We start from the raw sequence: 26,951 nt of genomic DNA on the forward strand, positions 1-26,951 counted from the left end.
TGAAATTCAAGTGCATTTTCTTTGTTACTGATGCAAACTGCTAATGGCAGTATATTATGGGGACCCCTTGTCAGTTGACAGTTGAAGTGAAAATATTGTCTTCAGTAATGAATTTGTTGATAGCTGTTCTATTACCCAAAATGAATATTTAGATTGTTCATGTGCAGGTTGTCATGTCAGAGCTATTAGGGAGATTTTTCTTTGACACAATTTATTCTAATTCCTCACTCTTCATTTCACCATGTTATATCTTATTGAACATGTCAAGGTATGATTAGGTTGAGAGATAGGTTTTGTTACAGCCACACTTTGCACAGGAGCACCGGAGAAATTACACTAAACAACCCTGGTTAGAATTCTCGACCATTTTCTCTATTCCTTGTTGGTACAAAGGATTTCCAGAGACAAGGAAGGGTCCTTAACCAGGAGGCTGCACTGCAAGATGTTTTGTGAATTGCATCAAAAATACATATTGAAAAGTAACCCTTTCGGGGGGTGTCCTGTTTGGCTTCATTATATACTCACTGAAACCACCCTTCAAAGTGCCTCTTAATGCTGTATGCCCCTTCTGGGCCCCTGCAGATATTTGGAAGGTCAAAAGAGAAACACACAACAATGGGACTTGGTGATATTATATAAAGTAACACTGGTGGCATTATGTATATTGTATGTATTTTTGACATTATATAAAATAATAGATGTGCATTCAAAAATCAAGCCATTTTTAACTGTGTGACACATATATAAAATTATAATGTATATTGCATTGGATTATTTATTCATTCATTAATTTGGTTGACACAAAGAGGCAGCTATGTATGGAGAAGTAAAATAGCAACTTGGAATCAAAAGAACCCACGTTTGGAATTCTCCAAGATTTCATTTCCACAGCCATAAAATGGTGATAGTGGTGATATATATCTTACAGAATGATTGAGTGAATAAATTAGTTAATGTATGTGAAAGTGTCCATCACAGAGGAGACGTGCAATAAATATTTGTGCAGTTAACCACACATAAGGCACTATATGGAAGCTACTCCATTCAAGAAGACCTTAGTTCTAAAACCCTGTTCAGGTGTCCATTTTTTTTGTAAGTTCAAAGTGACCAAGAAAGGTTTAAGTTACCAGTTTCCAGATGCATCTCCATAAATAAAAACATAAGTGGGCCCTTCAAAGCTTTCACCCAGGAGTGCTGTTCTCTTCCATACATTCTATTCAACGTTTCTCCCCAAACGTGGACCTCTTATGGCTGCATCACCCTCCTTTGCCAACACGAGATTTTGCTGATTTTGATGGGCCCTAAACCCAGCAACTTTGAACCTACAGAGACACCCTTACCTCACAGCAGACTCGTCAACACTTTCCACCAACCCTAGGATTAGGTTCACTCATAACTCCTGGCCTTCACCAGGACTGACAAAGTTTAGGCCAAAGGATATCTCTCGTTGCTGCTACCATTTAACCACAACCCCCAAAACTTGCCTTTTTCATTCCACCAATACCTGTTCCTTCCTTTTTGATCAATATTTAGTCCTTGGCCTTCAGGGTTCTTCCAGCTCTGCCAGGAGCACCTGTAGCATTAAGCATTCGCTCGCCACTTTCAGTCCTGAAAAATTATCTCCACTTTTGTTTCCGTCAAAATTGTGTGTCTCTTTTTTGCAACTTTTGACAAAAGTCACTACTTTTGTGCTTTTCAAACTGATGATGTTATTGATATTCATAAAGTAGCTCAGAACTGAGCGCCAATCCAGCCAGCATCCCCCTGACTAACAGACCATGTGTGGCAGAATGATTGCTTGTGGCTGCTAATACCATCCGCTGGTGGTGGGTAGAGTGGATGCACTTTCTTACCCTGCTTTCTCCGTACTGTGAACCTCCTTAAATGGCCAAGTTGTAAGTAGAGGCATTTCTGTATTAAGGGAAATGGAAGATATAAAGAGAAGAAAAGGGATAGTCCTTGCTTTTATTAATCATATCATTTAATTGGGAAGAAAAGACACACACTTATAAAATAGCCAGAGGCTTCCAAGTCCGTATATGAAAGTAGCTGAGAGAATTCACAGTAAAGGAGAGAAGGATAGAATGAGGTTCTTGAGGTCTGCATGGTTCATGACCTTCTCCTGATGCTCTCATTCTCCCAGAACAGTCTATCCCTTTGTTACCACTTCTTTTACATCTTCCAGTAAATGTTTATAGTTTTCTAAATATAGATCTTCTATGTTTCTTGTTAGGTTTATTCCTACATATTCTGTAATTTTTGTGGTTATTGTTAATAGGAATCACTGTTTTTATCCCAGTGAGAGGGACAGGGAGTGGATACCCAGACACCTCATCTCCCCTCCCTCAAAATCCCAGTGGACAGCGGAAACTGTCAAGGAGTCCCCGACTTTTTGCAAGCACCACCGGGCACTGCACCTGGAGAGGATGCCATTGAGGTTGTTGCCCAAAGGCAGAGGGCTCCAATGGAGACCCCCATCCTATCAGCTATCTGCTGACTTAATGAACCTTAGAAATTAAAAACCCGCCTTCCTCCCTCCTTGCTTTTTCTTTCTTTTTTTTAAGTTCAAATTTTTAAATGTTTATTTTTGAGAGAGAGCGCAGGGGAGGGGCAGAGAGAGAGGGAGATCCAGAATCCAAAACAACTTCCAGGCTCTGAGCTGTCAGCCCAGAGCCTGGTGCAGGGCTTGAACTCACAAACTGCAAGATCATGACCTAAGCCCAAGTCGGATGCTTAACCCACTGAGCCACCCAGGCACCCCCCTCCTTGCTTTTTCTTAAAGAAATGGTTCCACGGATTCAGAAAATGAAAAAATGAATGAATGAGAGCATAGGTGAATCCTCCCTTCCTGGGGAGCATATCTCATTGCTAAGGGTGTTCAAAGAGTCCAATTCTTGAGTCTAAAAAACTGAAAATTATAAAAATTTAAAAGGATGAATTCCTGGTGAAAGAAAAACCAAAGACTACTGTCAGCCCACTAGCTGAGGAAACGCTTGTCAGAAATCAGCTTTGAACTGTCTCCCTGTCCAAGTCACTTACTTCTCCTCACATTACCTATTTTCATATAAAACAATAACAAATCTGTCACACAGATACAAAGACTCTTAGTGCTGAGATAATGTGATTTGTCAAAACATGCTCATTGACTCAACTGAAGTGTGCTATCTCTTCTGACATTTGGCTCTCTGTTATAAACCTACTCTTATCTTGTCTTTCATTTTAAAACAGAGAAAAACAATTACTCAGAAGTCCTAACTATCAAGAGATTGAGACAAACCCCATATATCTACATATATATGTTTCAGGATAAATGAACAGGCTTTCAAATTCTGTCCAACTAAGAACCTGGATTTTTAGGATAATGAAAACTTTCATTTATAGTCAGAGAACCAGTATTTGTTTTAATGGATTGAGAAAGCAACACATCATGGGTGACTTAATAACTAACCCTTCAGGGGCGCCTCGGTGGCTCAGTCGGTTAAGCGTCTGACTTCGGCTCAGGTCATGATCTCAGGGTTCATGAGTTCAAGCCCTGCGTCAGGCTCTGTGCTGACAGCTCAGAGCCTGGAGCCTGCTTCAGATTCTGTGTCTCCCTCTCTCTCTGCCCCTCCCCCACTCACACTCTGTCTCTCTCTCTCTGTCTCACAAATAAATAAACATTAAAAAAAAAAAACCTAACCCTTCAAGGCACGAATGAGATATGAAGAGTCTCAGAATCCCAGGTGGTGATGAGGGGTTTCTGGAAAGCCAAGTGCTTCCAGAGAAAAAGAGGAATAGAAATTGGGAAAGCCCTTCTCGTGAGAGTGCCCATGCACAGAGAGATTTTGTAAACTGTGATAGCTCTGTTTAATATGCAGTCATAATTCTTTTTCTCTGTGCTCTCTGTGCCGTTGCTCCTTATTATCGGTACCAAGTACTACCAGGAAAAGAGAAAGAAGAGTGGGGAGATTGCAACGTAAGCCATTCAAAGTTTGGATTGAAAATTTGGGTCCAAGTTGTCTTGCCAGAAAGGATGATAACCAGGAGACCAGAGATCTTTCTCTTGTAGCTGTTGGCCTGCATCCTCCATCACTGCAGGTAGCCGTGAGCTGACACTGCCTGGCATGCAAATAGAGAAAACATTTACTTTTAGGTGATTCCTCTCAGGTTCTCAGAATCTTTTTGCTCTTGAAAATACAAAATTCTTTTTTTTTATTTTTTTATTTTTTTTTTATTTTATTTTTTTTAATTTTTTTTTTCAACATTTATTTATTTTTGGGACAGAGAGAGACAGAGCATGAACGGGGGAGGGGCAGAGAGAGAGGGAGACACAGAATCGGAAACAGGCTCCAGGCTCTGAGCCATCAGCCCAGAGCTCGACGCGGGGCTCGAACTCCCGGACCGCGAGATCGTGACCTGGCTGAAGTCGGACGCTTAACCGACTGCGCCACCCAGGCGCCCCCAAAATTCTTTTTTTTTAATGTTTATTTTTGAGAGAGAGAGAGAGACAGAGTCAGAGCATGAGTCGGGGAGGGGCAAAGAGAGAGTGAGGCACAGAATCCGAAGCAAGCTTCAGGCTCTGAGCTGTCAGCACAGAGCCTGATGAGGGGCTCAAACCCACGAACTGAGAGATCATGACCTGAGCCGAAGTCGGACACTTAACCGACTGAGCCACCTAGGTTCCCAGAAAATACAAAATTCTAATAAGCTCAATGATCTTGTTTCAGGCCTACATCTAATTTTAGAATAACAATAATAGCTTCCAGTTGTTATTTTTTTATTACTCTCTAACATCCTTTATCGTATAGATTTCAGCATAGCAATTACTCGCAATGTATCAGACTCTGTTCTCTGCCTATATAACTCGGATCTCTCTTATCCTTACAAATGATGGAATCTGAGCCTCTGAGAAGCTGACTCAGGAATTATTTTGTAAACGGAATTTAAGCAAAGTCTGTCCGAGTCCAAAGCACGTGCTCTTTCTACTAAGCTATGTTGTAATAGTATAGGGAGTATCATCTTTCTTCTTCCTCTGCTTCATCCTATTGCCCGCTTACTTTGCACGTGTGTTTTTTATTCATTGCAGTTCTGAGTTATTGAGAATAAGAAATTACACATACCTGTGAGCCAGAGTCGTCTCCTGCTTAAAACTTTTTCAAGACTTCCCCTTGGGAAAAGTTACAACTGTCTGTTATCTCCCTGGCGTGCTTACGTTAGGCCTTGATACTTCCTGCCTTGTACTTCACTCTGTAACTATGCCAGTCCCCTCACAAGTCAGGCTGTTCTGTGATACTGCCTTTGCTTCTGTTATTTCTCTGGCCTAGATCCTTGCTACTTAACATGTAGTCCTGGGAACAGCACCATCAGTGTCACCTGGGAGCTTGTTAGAAATGCAGGATGCAAGCCCCACCCCAGACCCCAAGTGATTCAGATGCACCATGATTGTTTGAGAAGCACTGATCTAGAATGTTCTTTTTCTCCTAGACAGCCTTTACTCATTCTTCAAAATTCACATCCAGGAAGCTGAGGTCAGCGGTTCAAGGACCCTCAGCGGGGAAGGGGGGGTGCTATCTGGGGGGGAGGGCTCCCCTAAGTCCCTTTTAGGAGGTCTGTGAGGTCCTCCCTTTTCTGACTGCATGTCTGTGTGAGGCAGTTTCTCCATAGACTTCCGCCAAAACAAAATATTGCAGCAGAACCACGGCAGAAGCAGGTGGGTCAATCCAGTCGCTTCCATGAAGCCAGATATTAGAGATTTGCCATTATGTACAATAAAGCCATTCTTTACACTAAAACTTTTTTGTGTTTTGGAAAATATAGTTACTTTTCATAAAAATGTCCCTTATGTTAACATGGAGTAGGTTCATTATTATTTTAATGAATCAATCAGTTTTGCATTTATTTTATATTAACAGATACATTTATGTTTTACATATACTATTTGATATTATATAGTGCATGTAATATTATTAACATCAAATATTTAACAAATCATAAAACATTTCTCAGCTTTAAGTTCCCATACAGTAAATGTTGGTAGGTATATCCCCCACAAACAAAAGCTCTTTGGAGCTCTCAATAATATTTAAAATATTTTAAAGCGTCCTGAGACCAAAGAGTTTGAGGTCCATTGTCCTAGAATGAGCTAAGGACCCCTTCTCGTCAGGTCTACAGAATCATGGGCCTACCACACCTTTCTGCTTATCATGTTGTATGAAAATGATCCACTTGTATGTCTCTCGCATTGGACCCAAAGCTCTTGAGGATGGTGACTATGTCCTATTCATCTTTCTATTTCATGAGATTACTGAAATACCTAGCACCCCCCAAAATCCTTTCTGGACTGAGGAGTGTGTTTACTATCCAGTTTGTGGAGAGTGCTGGACAGCTCACAGCTGAGAACCAGCATTTGGGGTGATCATTTGTGTATGATGCTGTAACCCTCAGTTGCTGAAGTAAGTGGCACCTGGACTCACCCAGCCAGCCCTAGTGCCTTCCATTCCCTCACAGTATGGCTCCACAGCCGGGGGCATACCTCCCAGGGTGAGGGTAGGGAAGTTCCATGAGCACACTGCCCATTGGTGCAGTGTCTCATCACACCAACAGTGATCCTATCCAAGACTGGTGCTGCCTCTGACCCTGAAAGAGCACTACAGAAACATAGATGGTGCAACAAGAGACCGATTTGGCCGTGTCTTCTGGGATCTGACCTTGGCCAAATCCAGTGTGAGAGGAGGAGGAAGGAAATGGGTCTTCCCTACAGCAGAATCCTGCCTCAGACCAATTTCTACCACAATTAGCAATTAGGGACAAAGATAGCCATGCATGCATTGGAAGCTCGGTGAAGCCCCACTTGCTGCTCTTTTGGACATGCCAGTAAGCTCTGTGCATGGAAGGTGTGTTGAGGTAGTATCACCTTCTTGTCAGACTCCAGCAACAGAATTCTGTCAGTGGTTGGGCACAGGATGGAGCAAAGCCTTCAGTGACACCACTCTGAAGAATATAGGCTGTCGAGAGGTAGCAGTATAGTATTTCTACACAACACACGTATTTCAACCACTATTTTACAAACTCTTTGGAGGTGATTGGAGATAAAAATAGTTGAAGCCTGTAATGGACCTCTGGCTTATGAACTCATTAGAGTTAGTCAAATGCTAACTAAGCATGCCTCAAATGTGGATTCCTGATTAGGTAGGGTACTTCAAATGTTAGTGAACTGCCCATAGAGTGATGAATAAAATACACACACACATACACTGAAAACTATAGAAAGTTTATGAAAAAAATTGAAGAAGACACAAAAAAAAAAAAATGGAAAAAAATTCCATGCTCCTGGGTAGAAAGAACAAATGTTGTTAAAATGTTGATACTACCCAAAGCAATCTACATATTCAACACAATCCCTATCAAAATAACACCAGCATTCTTCACAGAGCTAGAGCAATCCCGAACCTTGTATGGAACCAGAAAAGACCCCAAATAGCCAAAGCAATCTTGAAAAAGAAAACCAAAGCGGGAGGCATCACAATCCCAGGCTTCAAGCTATACTACAATGCTGTAATCATCAAGACAGTATGGTACTGGCACAAGAACAGACACTCAGATCAATGGAACAGAATAGAGAACCCAGAAATGGACCCACAAATGTGTGGCCAACTAATCTTTGACAAAGCAGGAAAGAATATCCAATGGAATAAAGACAGTCTTCTCAGCAAGTGGTGCTGGGAAAACTGGACAGCGACATGCAGAAGAATGAACCTGGGCCACTTTCTTACACCATACACAAAAATAAACTCAAAATGCATGAAAGACCTAAATGTAAGACAGGAAGCCATCAAAATCCTCGAGGAGAAAGCAGGCAAAAACCTCTTTGATCTTGGCCACAGCAACTTCTTACTCAACACATCTCCAGAGGCAAGGGAAACAAAAGCAAAAATTAACTACTGGGACCTCAACAAAATAAAAACTTCTGCACAGAGAAGGAAACAATCAGCAAAACTAAAAGGAGATATTTGCAAGTGACATATCAGATAAAGGGTTAGTATCCAAAATCTATAAAGAACTTATCAAACTCACCACCCTAAAAGCAAATAATCCAGTCAAGAAATGGGCCAAAGACATGAATAGACACTTCTCCAAAGAAGACATCCAGATGGCCAACTGACACATGAAAAAATGCTCAACATCACTCATCATCAGGGAAATACAAATCAAAATCACAATGAGATACCACCTTATACCTGTCAGAATGGCTAACATTAACAACTCAGGCAACAACAGATGTTGGCAAGAATGTGGAAAGAGAGGATCTCTTTTGCACTGCTGGTGGGAATGCAAACTGGTGCAGCCACTCTGGAAAACAGTATGGAGGTTCCTCAAAAAAATTAAAAATAGAACTACCCTCTGACCCAGCAATTGCACTACTAGGTATTTATCCAAGGGATACAGGTGTGCTGTTTTGAAGGGGCACATGCACTCCAAGGTTTATAGCAGCACTACCAACAATAGCCAAAGTATGGAAAGAGCCCAAATGTCCATTGATGGATGAATGGATAAAGAAGATGTAGTGTGTATACACACACACACACACACACACACACACACACACACACACACTGGAGTATTACTCAGCAATCAAAAAGAATGAAATCTTGCCATTTGCAACTATGGAACTAGAGGGTATTACGCTAAGCAAAATTAGTCAGAGAAAGACAAATATCATATGAGTTCACTCATATGAGGACTTTAAGACACAGAAAAGATGAACATAAGGGAAGGGAAGCAAAAATAATATAAAAACAGGGAGGGGGACAAAACATAAGAGACTCTTAAATATGGAGAACAAACAGAGGGTTACTGGAGGGGTTGTGGGAGGCGGATGGGCTAAATGGTAAGAGGCACTAAGGAATCTACTCCTGAAATCATTGTTGCCCTATATGCTAACTAATTTGGATGTAAATTAAAAAATTAAAATTATGAAAGTACACAAAAAAATAAAATTAAAAATTTTTTTTAAAAACCAAAGAAATAAAAACAAAAAATACACACACACACATACCATGCATCCCTACCTCACACTGTTTATACAGAAGTGTCTTCAAGGAAATCACAGGCAGCATAATGATATCATTAAGTTCAAATACACAGAGTGCAGTGGAAACTAAATACACTCGTGTCTCACCAGTCAGAAACTAAGCCGTCCAGTACTTGGAATTAATGGGAATAAAACTAAGGACCTATAAATAAACAAAGAGAATCTTCACTGGAGATAGTGCCAGGTTCACATTGTTTCATGGAATTCTCTAAACTCCATAGTGAATGGTCCACCCTCTACCTCCACAGAAAGAGATCTTTGAAGAAATGTCACATTGCTAATGATTTTGCATTTTGAGTTTCGGTACAGGTGACCCTCTTCAGCTCTCACCCAGAGCCTGTGTGTTCTTCATTTCACGCAAGTTGAACAAACCCAGCTGTCTGGTTTTCACACCCTTTGCAGATTGAGAGAAACAAATTAGAAGGTGACAGAGAAGCTACTGCAGGAGAGAACACTGACAAACACAAGTGACAGCTTATCGGTGTACCTGAAAATGAGGGAGGGATCAGCAAGATTTAATAAGTGAAGGTAGAATCCAGCTGTTTTATTTTTTTTAATTTTTTAATGTTTATTTGTTTTTGAGAGAGAGAGACAGACACACAGAGCACAAGCAGGGGAGGGGCAGAAAGAGGGAGACACAGAATCTGAACCAGGCTCCAGGCTCCGAGCTGTCAGCACAGCACAGGCAGGGCTTGAACTCACAAACCATGAGACCATGACCTGAGCTGAAGTCAGTCACTTAACTGACTGAGCCATCCAGGTGCCCCAATGTAGAAACCAGTTCTTACAATGACTCTTCACACCTCAATGGACTCTGTGAACAGAACATAGATCACACACCTATGTTCCAAAACTCATTGCATCAGACACCTGCAGGTTAGACACCACTGTCTCAACCCGCTCTGTCCTGGGGCTCTTGCCTACATGTTCTGCACAGCCGTTTATGCACTCCAACTAGCTTTGGGTAGGTTCATCCCTACAGGATGTCACGTTGCACTGTGTGTGCCTCCTGCCTTAAGGCATCCCTGCTGGTGCTAGGGATAATCCTAAAGTTCGTGTGGTGGGGGGCGGAGGTGGGGGGCAATGGGAGCAGGTTGCTGGGAGACACATTCTTCCCACATCCTGCTCTTAGAGAGAATGTTCTGAGGCTCAGTCATCCATATGGTCTTTTGGAGGATGGTCCCACCAGGCTGAGATATCAAGCAGTGGCTGGCTCAGTCACACACACTCCTATCAGCTCCCCCACATTCTGTTTTCCTTGGACTGAGCTCCTTTTATAAATTAGTAGCATATAAGCTTTTGTTTTAAGCCCTGCCTTCTGGGGAATCCAGTATAAGACACTCATCACCACCAAGGAAGGTCAAGTTTTGTTCCATAAACTGATTAGGAAGGCAGAAAAATGGATAGTGATTTTCACATACAATTTTTTTTTAAGTTGGTGTAGTTGAACACATACACCGTCAGCTTGTCAGACAACTCAACTATCTAAAACGATCATCTTCTTGAGTCTTTACAGCACAGTTGTAGTGATGGGATGTTAAATAATGCAGTAACCCTAGTTGAAAGGAAACGTATCAGGGTAGGCTTTCTAGAAGAAATCAATTTGAGCTGAGTTTTGAAGGCCTGGGGAGTTTTGAAAGGACATTGCAGCTTGAATTTAGGAAATGTGCTAGAAAGCATGCATTGTGCTCAAGGGTCCTGGCTTTCAAATGTGAAATGAAGAAGCCATGCGTATATCAGTCTGTTCATTCTCAACAAGAAAAACGGTCAGCCCACCTAATCAGTTCAGCAGCAACAGTTGATATTGATGATGAAAGTGGTTGAAATGACTCCACTGGCTCCTTTTCTGCCCAGAGACTGGCTGCCCGTGAATAGCTTATCATTGATGAGAGTTTGGAATTAAACTTGCTCCCTTGGGTGGGGGTGGAAAGTTGAACTCTGTCAGTAGGTCACCACCCTTTCTGCACAAGGTCCACATATGTGGGCTAGAATGATTAGGGAAGTGCACACGGGCACACACACACACACACACACACATATCTAGTGCCACTGTAATCCCTTTTAACATTTTACTGCTAAAAAAGTAGGCAGGGCAATCTCATTTTTAAAAGTACTATTCTTTAAATTTTTTAAATCGACCCTTCCTTGAAGTGAATTAGGTTTTCTTAAGTCCTAAGCCAAATTCTAAAGTAAACAAAGAAAATCAAAGTTCATCAACAACCTCATCAAATGTCTGGGGTCTTGAAAACCGAGTATCCTTCTAGAATTTGCTGAAAGCTGTGGACTTTGAACCCCAGCAAATGGAAATACACAAACGCGTTTGCACACAATTTCACAGGCCCCAGATTAAGAAACGTGGTTATGTTTCTTCCTGCGGTGCTCACTTTATCTCAGGCGGCAAGGATGAAAATGGAACACAGTTTTAAAGGTGAGAGAAAATGGCAAGGCAGCAACAACTTAGTTTAAAAAATTATTCTGTACACAATTTTAAGTGTTCATTTTAGTCATGCGATTCTACATACCGTCAGGAATTAGTCTGTGTTCCAATGACTTACTGAGAACAATTGAGAACTAATCATGAAGGGAGGGAAGCAGGTGAGTGGGAGGAAGGGCAGAGAAAGACAAAGACAGAGACCAAGAGCCCGGAGAGAGAACAGAACATCGGTCTAATGAACTTAAACTTGTATTGAGACAACTAGAGAAGCTCTAAGTAGCAAACCATTAGGAGGATGGAACTGACCTAATTGCTTTTGCCAAAGACAGATGGCTCCTTGGCCTCATTCCTTCTGGCGCAGGTCAACGATTCAGCTGCTTACTGGGCACCTGCTGTGTTAACGAGCATTTTGTGTTCAAGAAACTGAGGGAGATATGACTTGGATCAAGACAATTCCTGCCCACAAAGAACTTGCCATCTACTTACTATGATGGAATCAAAGCTTTGAAAAAGGAAAGAGGCCTTTTAACCCTCCTTACTCGGTCTCCACAATCAGCATGCCTGGGTCTTTTCTTTAAGCACTTCATTGTTAGTGAGGTACAAATAATGCTCTTTGTGTTGAAATTCTGAAACGATTGTGTTTATCTTTTAAGCTGCTGCTCAGCGAATGAATGCAAACCGTTTGTACAAAGACAGATTAAATTCGAGTGGATGGATGCAACTAACCTCCATATTCAGACCTCAAAAGCAAATAAAGCGGAAGGTCACAGAGAAAATAAAAACACGTCTTTTGCCCACTGCGTCTCAAGTTTCCAACAGAGTCGTTTTCATGGAGTAGTCGTTCCCCATCTCTGCTTCCTTCATGGGGCAGAAGAGGCATCCAGAAGATGATGATTATGCATCTAGATAGTCCAATTAGAAGATTTTTTTCTATGGGAATGCTTTTCATGAAGTAGCACAGGGGAAGTAATGTCAAGACTAATTGAGGGTCAGAGCCACATCTAGACTGATTAAGACTTGCAGAGCACACTTCAAATGCAGTCATCATGAGCTGTCTCACCTAAAGCCACTGCAACATCAGAGAGGTAAAATCAAGAGGTAAAATCACAACAGCAGAGCCCATTTTCAACCTAAACAATTCAAAGAGCCTGGAAGATTTTCTCAAACATTCCAAAGAGCTCCCCCATCAGGAGGCTTCCACCTTTGGGTCTGGTCTGCATCCAAATGAATCACATCTTTCCCCTCCCTGTGGGCAATGCCAGAGGGGGACAAAGCAGGGTGGAGAGAGTGTTCCATCCATTCCATTTACAAACTGCCAGGGCATATTATCTGCCCCCTAAATGAATGCTGAGTAAGCAGCCAGATGATTTTGCCTGGTTCCCTACAAGAGGCAAAAGTTGTAGGGAAAATGAATTTCTGGCTAGGCTTTAAGTGAAATCACAAAACCAAACAAGTTTAATCAGGATGCCAGTGACAGCTCATTGCTCATCATTAGGATATGTTTGTGAGGCTGTAATTCCTCCTCCACCCGTGGTGATATTTGCTTCTTTTCACGTTTCCTCAGGCCAGCCCCCCTCAGAAGTCAGCAGTAGACAGATATTTCCCCTTCCTTCGTGCTCTCATGATTTTCCCTCTGGAGATCTCACACGCCACTGGCTCTGGACCGCTGTGCTTAGGTTAGTCAAGCAATAGGAAATGCTTGCAGGCAGAGAACAGCAATTTCTTTTTCATCTAAAGAAAAAAGGGTTTTAGGATGCTTAGCACACCCAGATTTGGGAACCGTGAGAGAGAAAAAAAGAAAGAAATCCCAAATCCTTTCTTCTCCATAGAATAAGTTTTTTGTCTGAAGTCTATTTTTAGTTTAGTTTAGTTTTAATTTTAGTTTTAGTTTTAGTTTTTTTAGAGAATGAGAGAGGGAGAACACAAGCAGTGGAAAGGGGCAGAGAGAGAGAGAGAGAATCTTAAGCAGGCTCCACGCCTGAGATGGGGCTCAATCCCAGACCTGAGCCAAAATCAAGAGTTGGACGCTCAAACAACTGAGCTACCCAAGCACCCCAAGTCTATTTTTAATGTTTCAGTTCTCTTTATTGTGATCCAGTTTATTGAAATAAGGATTTTCAAAGCATTGACAAAGTTGCAAGATGAGGGCCCATATCTTCATTTGTGTCCTACCACTGAAACTTACTTGGACTGGAGCGTCATGGTGTGTGATGGTGTTTGATTGTGTGTGTGAATGGACTTCTTATCTTGAGCTAAATGCAGAAAACCATCTTCCCGCTGTGGAATTCGTGTGATGAGGAATTGTGAGATGGTGGGAATGGGACGGGTTCCAACATCTGCTGTAGGTCTGTTCTGATAAGACGTCACTTAAAAAAAAATTTTTAAGCTTATTTATTTACTTCAAGAGACAGAGAGAGAGTGATCAGGGGAGTGACAGAGAGAGAGGGAGAGAGAGAATCCCAAGCAGACTCTACGCTGCCAGTGCAGAGCCTGACTCAGGGCTTGAACTCACAAACCACGAGATCATGACCTGAGCTGAAACCAAGAGTCAGACACTTAACCGACTGAACCACCCAGGCACCCCTAAGCTGTCACTTTAAAGTGATAGAAAGGTGCTCCAGGGCTGCGTGTAGAGTGAGCTTGAGTACTTTGGCTTTTGTGTTTTGTACTCAAACCCACGGTCCTCTGGTTTCAAATCTGTGGTAGAGAACTACTCTTCCTTAGGTCGTTCTTGGATTCACACCAACCCTTCTCTCTAGTCCTTACCCATTATCTTGTTCTCCCTTGATGATATTAGGAATCTTCTCCTATCTCAGGGTCTGAGTGTTCACAGGAAGGCAGGAAATTACCCACCTTCTAAACCAAGGCCAAACCTGTTAGATTGGCTGTTGTCTAAAATATTGCCAGTGTTTTGCCATATTTGGCAGCTCAGAGCATGACTTAGAAGCTCATGCTCAGAAATCATTCTGTTAAACTGGAGCCGCAACACCTCACAGTGGAAATTTGTTGGAAGCTGGGGTTTGGGGCGCAGATAAGCACAGATGTCTCTAATCAAGTTGTTGGCTTCATAGTCGCAATCCTGTGTTGCACCAATCCAAGAGATAAGTATCTCATGAAGGACCCCAAAGCAGGCTACACATTTACTGTGTGGTTTGTGTTGTTTTTTGGAAAACTGGGCATTTTATCTCTCTTGCTTTGTGCCCTACTGAGTCTCCGTAGTGTTTTTATGTTCCTGAGAAGCTAAGAATCATTTACTTAGTTGTCCCACAAATACGTAGGAGTGCCTGCTTCTGTGCAAGCCCCTGTGCTAGGCTCTGGAGCGTGCCTTTTTGCTGGACTCTGCTGGCCCAGCAGTGTATCCATGTCGCAGGGCAGGTTACCTCAGAAGCTGGCTCTGAGGTGGATATTACATCACAAGAAGTGTAATGGAGAGAGTCTTTGGGGTCAACACCTGTGGAAGAAGTGATGGATACGGGATTGGGCAAAGGAAGAATCTGGGCCCCGATTGGTCCCAACAAAGGCCTCGGCCTACCTTACTGTGGGCTTTGAAGTTGGGGTGACATTTAGAGTCATTGAGAGGTGAAGCAGTGGGATCAGGCCTGGGCAATGGACTACTCCCCTTATGTAAGGTTAGTCACTGGATAGGGTTGTTAGGAGAGGGCGTGACCTAGGGCAGGACGGCTCTTTCTAGCAGAGGCAGCACGGCCAGCGACTCTCAACTGAAAGGAGATCCAGATGGCATGAGTGTCCACTACAGATACTAGAATGCGTTCAGCTACCCCACAGAAGGTCCCGACTCAGCTGGCTCGTTCCAGAATAGGACATCGGGGATAAAACCACTCTGGGGTTCGTTGGTTCCGTGGCTCATTCAAGGAACCTTTCCATCTTTCTGCTCTGTCAGCCTAAGGGGTTTGCTTTGTTTTTCAGTCTTCTTCCTGGTCTTTGTTCACGGTCACAGATGGCTGTAGTAGGTCCTGGTGTCACTGTGAAAAAAGAGAGTCCATCTCTGCCCATGTGTTCTTTCTGTGGTTAAGAAAACACTCCCTCATCTCACTCTTTTTTATTGTGGTGAAATATACACAACATAGTATTTATTGTTTTAACCATAAGTGTACAATTCTGTGGCATTAAGTACATTCACAATGTTGTATAACCATCAGTGATATCTATACCCCAAATTTTTTCATCATTCCCCACAAAAACTCCATACCCATGAAACAGGGACTTCCCTTTCTCCATCCCCTTCCTTCCAGCTCCTAGGAACATCTACTCTATTTTCTGTCTTCATGAATTTGCCTATTCTAGGTACCTCATATAAGTGGAATTATAACAGTATCTGTCCTCTGTGTCTAGTTTATTTCCCTAAACATGTTTCCAAGGTCCATCCATCCATGCATGTTATAGCATATATGAAAACTTTGTTCCTTTTTATGGTGGAATAATATTCCATTGTGTATACATATATATAACATTTTGTTTATCTACTCATCTATTAATGGAAACTTGGCCTGTTTCCACCTTTTGGCTAGTCTGGATAACGCTTCTATGAACATTAGTGTACAGATATATGTTGAAATCCCTGCTTCGCATTCTTCTGAACATATACCTAGGAGTTGAATCACTGGGTCGTATGATAATTCGATGTTTAACCTTTTGAGAAACTGTTTTCTATAGCAGCTGCGTCATTTGGCATTCCTACCAGCAATGCATAAAGGTTCCAATTTCTCTACATCTTTACCAACATTTGTTATTTCCCTTTAAAAAAATTATACCCATTTCCCCTCATATCTTATTGACCGCTATTGGCTAATTCCCAAATTAATTATTGGGAAGGTGAATGAGATCACCACTGATTGCTCCAAGCCAATCAGGACTCACGTCCTGGGTAGAGTCCACATTCCCTGAAAGACATGGCTGCAGGGAGAACAGCTCAATATCTGAACAAAATCAGGATATTCCAACAAGAAAGAAAGGATGGGGGTGGATTATAGGGAGGCTACCGTCAATGTCTGTCTGCAATGGAGAGACTTTAAAAATATCAATGTCCGGAACAGAAATTCTGATTCGATTGAGCTGGTCTGCCGTGGGTTCCCACATCAGTCATTTTTAAATGTTCACCCGGTTGATTCAAATGTGCATTCATGGCTGAGGCCTCACCTCAAACCACTTACTACACCAGCAAGTATGAAGCTGAGAAGTACAACATGCAACAGGAACACTGGGTAGGGGCACCCTGCCTGCTCTGGTGGACGGAGGAAATTCCCCCCAGAGGAAGTGATGTTTAGACTGATATTTGGAAACATCAAGTAAGCCAGGCCAAGAGTGTCATAGACACAGGGGACATAGAAAAGGTGGTTCCTGAGGAATGGGAAGAAGTTCAGTCCAGCTGGAATGTAGTATCTTTACTCAAATATGTGTAACTCTTAGGACAATGGCCAGATTCCACACTCTGGCCTGGTTTACTTCTGGGTAAGTTTACCCATCCCCTGTGTCCTGTTCTTGGTAAGCCAAGTAAGTAGCAAGATGCCTATGCTTTGTACAACCAGTATGACCTTGAGGAAGTCCCATGACCTCTCTGGAGCTCCAGAAATGTCCTACAAATAAATAAGTTCCTTACAGGGATGGAGGAACTTCCACCTTGGGTGGTGAGATGGGCTAAAATGGGTGATGGGCATTAAGGAGGGCACTTGTTGGGATGAGCACTGGGTGTTATAGGTAAGTGATAAATCACTGGGTTCTACTCCTGAAACCAGTACTACACTGTATGTTAACTAATTTGGATTTAAATAAAATTTAAAAGTAAATAAATAATAGATAGATAGATAGATAGATATCTCACAAGGCTATTGTGGAACTCAGATGAAAAAAATGTTTGTATGTGAGTGTCATACATTAATATGCTAATGAATTCCAAATTTCTGTTCCTGTCAAACCTCTCTCTAGAGCACCCTCTGATCTCCAGACCTGAATATCAAGCTGTCTACTTGACCTCGCCCCTTGAATGTGTAGTGGGCATTTCCCACCTGACATGTGTAAGATCTAGCTTCTCATATGCTGCTCGAAACCAGCACCCCCTCCATGCTTCCTCCTATTGGCTAATGACATCTCCATCCTTAATATCATCCTTGACTCCTTTCTCTCCAACATTCAGTCTGGTAACAAGTCCTGTCACTCTATTTTCAAAATATATCCAGAATTTGACTATTTTTCACACCCACCACCCCTTTTCTGGTCCAAGCCAACATCTTCTCCTGCCCGGATTTTGTGGCAGCCTCCTAATTACTCTCCCTGCTTCTGCCCCTCCTCCCACAGTCCATTCTCAACACAACATTCGGGGTGACCTATAAGTCAGGTCACCCTGCTCCTTCAGTCCAAACCTGCCCAAGGCTCCATCTCACTCAGAGTAAAGGTTGAAACCCTTTTGATGATCTCTCACACCTTCTGTGACTCAACCCACCATTTTTCTCTTATTTTCTACATTCTCCCCTTCGTTCACCTGCTTCAGCCCCAACTCTCTTGCTTGTCCCTGAATATGCCAGGAACACCCTGCTGCAGGGCCTTTGTACTTGTGGTTTCCTCTGCCTGGAAATTTCTGCCCCATTTAGCCACATGGTTAACTTCTCACTTCTTTCATATCTTTACTCAAAAGCCATAATGTCACTAAGTCCTTCCCTCAACACCTTATTTTAAATTTCAGCACTTGCCCTTGGCTTCATATTCTCCTTCTCTGCTTTATTTTTATCTTAGTATTTACACTAACATGTTTTATATATTATTTATTTATATTGTTTATTAGCTCTCTCCCCTGCCAGAATATACATATGTGCAAATTTTTATATGGTATATACATAATACATGTATTTATCAAATCTTCCTACCAGAATACCCCTGCTCACCAAGGGCAGGGATTTTGTCTGATTTGTTCACTTTATATCTCTAGTACCAGGACAGAACCTGGTACATAGTGGGAACTCAGTAAATTTGTTAATACCACGTTTTACAGAAGAGAAACCTGGGGCTCGGTGCAATTAAATAATTTACTCAAGATACCACAGTAGGAAATGGCAAAGTTGGGGAGTTTACCATTCTACAATGCTTTACAACATAAAAACACCTCCTCCCGTCCCTCCACATGCTGACCACCAGTTCCCCAGTGCCTTGCCCAGTATCTGCGTGCTTTACCCAGATCCCCTCTTCAGCTGATGCTCCCACCTCACAGCCACTGTCCTCTCTGGGAATTGCCCTTGCCCACATGGAACTGCCCTACACCCTGCACCCTGAGGCCAAAGCCTGGATGATGCAGGTATACCTTTCAATTTGGGACAACTCTAAAGGGTCATCCTTTAGAGCTCCCTGTTGGATCTGCTGAAACTCATTGTGGATGAGCTGCCTCAGTCCTACCTGCCTTCCTCCCTTCCTTACAAGTATCTCTCACGACCAGTCTCCAAAATCCTTCTGCATGTGACTCTAGGGAGCCTAATCTAAGACCACCAATCCCTTCATTGCCTGTTGCCATAGCCCACTCATCTGACCTCCTAAGTACCCTCTTTCCACTAAAATTCAGCCATCTTGTATCCCAGTGACTTGAAAATGGGTGCTGATGGGTTAACACATTGCCCAAGAGAAGCAAATTTTATGGGAACTGACACATGCAGCTAGCAATCTGCAAAACACACTTACACACATGATTTCATTTGCAAAAGCAGAATAGCATGATAGTCTCTGAAGTGTTTCTGCCTGGATCTGAATCTTGGTCCTACCACTTCTTAGTCTTGTGACCTTGCCCAGCTACATAATCTTTCCATTGCTATGTAGAATGGTGATAATAATGGTCGCTTCCTCCTAGAGTTTTTATTAGAATTAAATGAGTCAGTACATGGAAAGGTCTCAGAATAGCTGTGACACATAATATGCACATAGTATACATTAGTTATTAGATCCTCACAAGACCCCTAGAGGTATTATAATTACTACCTGTGTTGGACACCTCTTGTGCCCCACCTCCTACTCTCTGCCCATCTTTTCATTCCAGCTGTTGCTGCAGCCACTTGCTGGCTCAGGTGTAACCAACAGCACCTTGCTCAGCTGGACTGCTTATTTCTTATTTCCTGTCTGGTTGCTTTGCCACTTCCACCTGAGATGCTTCCAGAAATGCACTCAGCCATTCTGACCTGAGCAAACGTGGAAAGGTGAGGGAGCTAATATCCCATGTGACATCCTTTGACCAGGAGGGAGTTGGAACCAATGGGAAAATATCCCTTCTTTCTTTCCTTGAGAGAATAACTCTGAGGTATAATCTGTCCCATCATGGTCCAAGTTCAGGTGTCCAAAGCATGGGCACCCCTGGCTTGGCATTCCTTCCTTCCCTGTCTCACTCTTCCCAAAATAGACTATCCACATACAAGCCTTCATGCTGTGCTCTTTGTGGAATCATCTAACTGTGCATAAGAGGAGAGTGAAAGGGAAAAAAAAGACTTGTACAACATCCAGAATCAGATCTAGACTCAAGTTCAAGTCTTCTACCTCCTGAATGACATTCCCTCACACTGCCACCTCCCATTTCATACATATGCACCTTAACATTGGCCTTCTGGAAGCTCGATTAGCCAGTGTGAGGCCAGGGAGGAAAGAGCTATGAACTCGTATCACAGTCCCTTTCCTGTGCCTGCATAGAGCTGGTTCCACATGGCTAGAGGGTGGGGAACAGTGGTTCCACCTGACTGAAACCTGGGATAGGGATTGTGTCGAATTTGTCTTTGTATCATCAGTATTCATGGTGTGGCAAATAGTAAGTGCTCAGTAAATGTTTCCTGTATACATAGGTCTGGAAATCAAACTGTTGATGGTTTCTTCTTAAAGATTACTTTTTATGTGGTCATGCTTGTTCTTATACTATTGTTTATTTTTTCTGCTGACCTGGAATGTAATCACCAGTGAACAGAGAACATTTTTGAGAGGGGATTGGATTGTTTACCTTTTTACCAGGCTACATTAGTACAAAATAATGTGCCTGGAAATTATTCAAGAAATACATATTCCTTGAAATCATTTAGGAAAGAAAACCTGAGTACCAAGTTGATTGACTGGTCAAAGAAGTAGCTAGGAGTTGTCGAACTGGTGACCTATAGGAGAAATGTAGCTCTGAGATACCCGGATTTCACCAGCACAGCATGGATTGTTTTATGTTGAAATTCTTCCGAAGTATGCTACAGGTCCTACCACTTTCCATAGCATTCTACCCATCCTAATTCTCAAATTTGGGTTACTTGTGTTGCCTTGTAGGTATATGGGTTTGTGACCCTTGTACAGAGCAACACACAACAGGGTACTTCTTATCCAGAAAGAGTTGAAGGAATTGATGGGCACAATTCCTGGCTTTTCCTGTATGTAGCTTGTTCATCTCATTTCTGCCACCATCAACAGGTGCCTGATGGTAGTGTAATGTCCTGCCTTCCAGGTACTATAAGATCACTGTGGTGCTCATGTGCTTTGTGATCCCCACGCTGGTACCCTGGTGTGCCTGGGAAGAGAGTCTGTGGAACTCCTATTTCTTGGCCTCCATCCTCCGCTATACCATCTCACTCAACATCAGCTGGCTGGTCAACAGTGCTGCCCACATGTATGGAAACCGGCCCTACGACAAGCACATCAGCCCTCGGCAGAACCCACTCGTCACCCTGGGTGCCATTGGTGAGTAGGGGTGTGAGAGCCAATGGGGAGCATGGCAGCTCAGATTTTCTTAACCTTCCAAAGGTTTTCTGGACTCTGTAAAGAGAGGCAGTGGAATGGAGTCAGGTGGGATGAACTTGGGCTTCGGTATTAGAATCCTGGTTCTTGGGCAAGTCACCTAATCATTCTGATTTAGAGTTTTCTCATCTGTGAAATGGGAAGAGTGATGCTTACTTCATAGGGATGTTATGAAGATAGATACTATATGTAAACTGCTATATGCAATATAGATATGCTGTAAGATAGATACTATATGTAAACTGCTTAGTAAAATGTCTGTCATATAGTAAGTGATCAATAATTAGGAGCTATTTATTTTTACCGTGAAATTTTTCCTAATGGAGGAGTAGCAGCTGGCTTTTCTCTCAAACTGCCCTGACCATTCAGCTGTCCAGTCATTTGACCGACTGTAAGAAAAAAGGCCTTCAGAGAGATGGGAAGAAACAAGAGTGTGGCATCTCATGGTGCCACAGAATGGTTCGGAGCGAGGCCGCTGGATTCTGACAACTGGTTGAGTCTTGGTTCCTTCACTTACTCTCTGAGAGAGTTATCTGGCTCCTCCGCACCTTGTGTCTTCTCCTGTAAAGTGAAGATAATCATAGCATTCACCTGCTTCCTGGGGTCACCAAAGGGTTAGATGAGCTAATACATAGTCTTTGCAACAGTGCTTAGCATGAAATAAGTGCTTAGTTTGTGACTAGCCTTATGGTCTTAGGAAGTTACTTGTCCCTTCTGTACATTTACATCCTCATTTTTAAAATGGGGAGAATCATAGCAGCTAGCTCAGAGATCTGAGGACTATAGGTGTTAATACCCATTAAAGCACTGAGCACTGTGGCTGAAACATAGTAAGTAATAAATGGACATTAGCTGTATCTTTCTAGAAGTAACTCAAGCTTCTTGGTAAGCTGAGCCTTGAGCATTGAGATCGGCCCCAGGAAGGGAAGGCCCTGTGGCTAAGTAGCAATGGTCTCTGCATCACCTAGCAAAGAGTTTCTCCCACCACATTGTTAGGCTCGGACCCCATGTTGACAACAGCAATCTGAGGTGGAATAAGCACCCAAATTTAACTATGGGACCAACCAGCTAAGCAGAGAGAAAAGTGTCTTGGAAGGAGTTTCTGATGCTTCTACTTCTTCCTGGACTGCAGTGAGGGGGGCCATATCCAGTGTTGACCCTGAGAGCAGACAGCAAGGGGACAAGATGGACTGTTACCATCTGATGTGGGGATGGTGGACCAGAAAACCCAAGGAATGTGACCATGGCACTGGCCTTGAAGAGCTGGGTACTGGTTTTAAGTCCACCCAGGTCAACACGGGGCTCCTAGTCAGTTTTCTTCATTAAGGTCCTGGAAAGGCTCCCGTTACACTGAACTGTGTGATAGATGGCGGGTACGCACAGGTTCTCAGAACAGTGTCTGCTTCTGAAAATAGCAGGGGAGACTCCTCTATACTACACTGTAGTGCAGGAAAAACACTAAAAATTATGAGGGTGAAAGGAGCAGGGTAAAGAAGACCTAAATTAAAAAGAAGACTGCAGGGGCGCCTGGGTGGCTCAATCGGTTGGACATCCGACTTGGGTTCAGGTCATGATCTCACGGTTTGTGAGTTCAAACCCCGCGTAGGGCACTGTGCTGACAGCTCAGAGCCTGGAGCCTGCTTCAGATTCTGTCTCCCTCTCTCTCTGCCCCTCCCCTGCTCATGCTCTGTCTCTCTCTTTCTCTCTCTCCCTCTCTCTTTCTCTCAAAAATGAATAAACATAAAAAATTAAAAAAAGAAAACTGCAAACCACAGTTCCATCCACCTGATATATTCATTACAGAGCAAGATCCTTCGGCTGTGGTCAATAGAAGAACTACATGATGACCAGGGCCTATTTAAGAAGTGAAGGAGAAATCTGGCAGTTCCTCAAATGGTTAAAAATAGTTATCATGTGATCCAACAACTCCACTCCCAGATTCATACACAAAGAGAAATAAAAATGTATGTCCACACAAAAACTTGTATATGACTGTCCATAGCAATATTATTTGTAATAGCCAAAAAGCAGAAATAATCCAATAGTCTGTCAATTGATGGATGGATAAATACAGTATGGCACATCCATACAACGGAATACTATCTGGCAATAAAAGGAAATGAAGTACTGATATCTGCTACAACCTTGAAAGCATGATGCTAAGTGAAAGCAGCTAGTCACAAAAGGCTACATATTGTATGATTTTGTTTGTATGAAATGATCAGAATAAGCAAATCTACAGAGATTATATTAGGGTTGTCCAGAGAAACAGAATCAGTACATGTATGTATATGTATATATATGTTATACATACACTATTCAGTTTTTATATATATTGTAATATATATTATATGTTCCTCATCATAAATCCCCGTATATATAGGGAAACAGTACAATATCTATATAAATATAAATAGGTATATATTTGTAGGACATAAATAGGTAGCCTCCTGTTTCGTGTGTATATATATGTATGTATACATATATACACATATGTATATATGTATGTGTGTGTGTGTGTGTGTGTGTGTATGCATAGGGAAAGAAGGAGGGGAGGGGGGAGGGGAAGAGGGGAGGGGAGAGAGATTTATTATGAGGAGCTGGCTCACATGATTAGGGGAGCTGAGAAATCCCACAATCTGCCGTCTGCAAGCTGGAGACTCAGGAAAGCCGGTGATATGATTAAATTGGAGTCCAGAGGCCCAAGAACCAGGGGAGCAGATGATGTAAATCCCAGTCTGAGGGCAAGGGAAGAAGAGATAGATCCAGTTCAGTCAGTGAGTCAGAAAAAAACGGGCAAATTCCTCTTCCTCCACCATTTGTTCTGTTCAGGCCCTTAACGGATTGAGTGATGCCCACCCCCACTGGCGAGGGTAATCTGCTTTACTGAGTTCACTGATTCAAATGCTCATCTCATCCAGAAACACCCCCACAGACACACCACACAGAGATGTTTAATCCGGGCATGCCTCGGCCAGCCAGTCTGACACATAAAATTAACCATGACAGAGAAAGAAAGTAGGGCTGGAGGGATGGGGGGGGATGGTTGGGGGATGACAGTTCAGGAGTGTGGAGCTTCCTTTTAGGTAATGAAAGTGTTATAAAATTCATCGTGGTGATGGATGCCCAACTCTGTGAAAATACTAAAAAGCATTAAATTGTACTTCAAATGGATGAATTATATGGTGAATTATATCTCAATAAAGCTGTTTAAAAAAGTCAAATGAAAGAATCCCTGAGATCCCTCCTGAAAACACCTTAATTTAAAAAAAAAAAAAAAAAGAGTAAGAGAGGAAAAGCTATTCGCTGGTGGGCAGGTGGGGGGTGGTGGTGGAATAATATATGGGCAGATTTGGGACATGTAAAAGTCCAGCTCCTCAGTTTACTTACCTATCTGAACAGGGCTCCTCTGGGTCATCCAGGCTCTCCCAACAAGTCTTCCTTTAATCACTCCAGCCCACAGAGGCTATTTTCCTTTTATGAACATACATCAAAAGGAGGATCTGTTATCAGTCATTTAGCATTGAGCTTACTAAGTACAGCTCCGAAATCATGGTAGTTGTTCATACAGGGAAATTAATCTTGTGACTCTGCGCTGATAACCTTTTTTTTTTTTTTAATCTGTTCAGATTTAGTCTAGCCAACTAAGTAAATTCTTCCTAAGGGCAGACACCAAGTCTTCTGCTGCCCAGAGAGCCTGACATAGTGCCTTGCACATGGTAGACTCTCAGCAGACGAGGGGGGAAAATAAATCTGTGCAGAGAGGTGGGGAGGGGTTATTTCAATACCCACTTTGTCTTCTAGGTGAAGGCTTCCACAATTACCACCACACCTTTCCCTTTGACTACTCTGCGAGTGAATTTGGCTTAAATTTCAACCCAACCACTTGGTTCATTGACCTCATGTGCTGGCTGGGACTGGCCACTGACCGCAAACGAGCAACCAAGCCAATGATCAAGGCCCGAAAAGCCAGGACTGGAGACGGCAGCACTTGAACCTGGAACTGGCATCCAACATGTTTGCCATTGATACCTTAGTTCATGGCTTATGTTCCTATAGTTCTCTTGTTCATTGGATGTGGGAGGGGGTAGAGGCTGGGGAGGGAAAGGAATCTATGTGGTTTGGGAACTTTTCGTTTGTCTCAAAATAATGTCAAGATATAACTATCAATGAAAAAAAGTTTTTAGCATCAATGTAACTATGATTTTAACATTAGAGTGTGAACATGTGATTTAATCGTTGTAGCTACAATATGTCAAACACACATGGTCATGTGCTTGAATGTGATGTTAACCCTGACAGGATGAAGGAATTTAATATTCTTTCAGTGTGATTCAGGAGAGCATTTGCTTTCTTTTCTACCAGTTAACCCAGCACTGTTTTTAAACACATTATCTGAAGGTAGAAGACAAAAGAGAGGGTCTAAGTAACTAAAGAATGTTTCTGTTTTGTAATTACTGTGCCTGTGTGTTTGTTGTTTTTTAAATAAGAGAATTGAGGGGCGCCTGGGTGGCTCAGTCGGTTAAGCGTCTGACTTCGGCTCAGGTCACGATCTCACGGTCCGTGAGTTCGAGCCCCACGTCGGGCTCTGGGCTGATGGCTCACAGCCTGGAGCCTGCTTCCGATTCTGTGTCTCCCTCTCTCTCTGCCCCTCCCCCGTTCATGCTCTGTCTCTCTCTGTCTCAAAAATAAATAAAATAAACATTAAAAAAAAATTTAAATAAGAGAATTGAAAACTTTCAAAAATGACAGCAAATGGCCCTCTTATTTTCTTGCCCTGTTTACAGCTTGTTAATGTTCCACTGTCTTTGCTTCCAAAGAGATCTGTTCACTGCCCGGCTAGTTTTGTGTCCCGATTATGGCCAGCCGACCCTATAAATCAGTACCTGTTTAGGTGTTTGATTCCGTTCTCTTTGCTATTGTCATTTTAAAGGTGTATAACGCAGATGTGCCAGACATAAAATTAAGCTCAAATTAAGCTCTCATTTAAATGTTTAAACATCTAATTTATATTCTAATTGATCCCAGCCACTGATGCATGTACTTTAGCTACTACTGCTAAATAAGCATATTAATTTTCCACACTAGGCCGTCAGATCTTAATAACCGACAGTTATCTAGAACTCAGTGTGTACTAATGTTTCCCCTGCATGCAGCCTTCATTGATTTTGCAGCAAAATATAAAGTGATCATTATGTAGCTTCTGAAGTAAAAAAAATGTTGTGTGTTAAGTTGCCTTGTAAAGAGCATGTTGAATTAATGGGACCGCGTGCCCTTTGTTTTAGTTGTTAGAGCAAAAGAAAGATGTTGGAGCACTTCGAAGATAGATCTTTTCGGGAAAGGTGGGAATTTGGAATTTTAATTTAAAATGTTTGAAAAAGAAGTGATGCCAACCGGAAATTGTCACAATGAAATTCTTCATCCAGCAGGTGTTTATTTGCCATTAATAATGTGTACACTATGAGTGATTTACAATAAATGATTATTAATTCATTGGTGTTCTTGACCAGGTACTTAAATGTTGTGCAGAGGATGTTCTCTCAGGGGTACCTGAAGCTCCATGATAACCACGTGATTCCCATTTGATTCGAGCACTGGACTAACAACACCCCTAAGACCAGGCCTCCTGTTTCCCATCAGCCTTATGCCAGAGGGAAAATTGACTTTTTTTTTTTTTTTTGGAATGCTTAACCCTCAGTG

General features: G+C 42.4%; 1 protein-coding gene across 1 annotated transcript in view; it reads left to right on the top strand.

Moving 5' to 3' along the window:
• Window positions 1-25,752, top strand: part of SCD5 (stearoyl-CoA desaturase 5) — a 153,816-nt gene extending 128,064 nt beyond the window's left edge. The window contains exons 4-5 of the mRNA XM_030313585.1: window positions 20,962-21,194; window positions 25,056-25,752. Coding sequence (XP_030169445.1) covers window positions 20,962-21,194; window positions 25,056-25,246 — 424 coding nt within the window. The 3' untranslated portion in view covers window positions 25,247-25,752. The remainder of the gene's footprint in view (window positions 1-20,961; window positions 21,195-25,055) is intronic.
• Window positions 25,753-26,951: the final 1,199 nt, after the last annotated feature.

The sequence above is a fragment of the Lynx canadensis genome, chromosome B1 (genome assembly GCF_007474595.2).
Source record: "Lynx canadensis isolate LIC74 chromosome B1, mLynCan4.pri.v2, whole genome shotgun sequence".
Classification (NCBI taxonomy): domain Eukaryota; kingdom Metazoa; phylum Chordata; class Mammalia; order Carnivora; family Felidae; genus Lynx; species Lynx canadensis.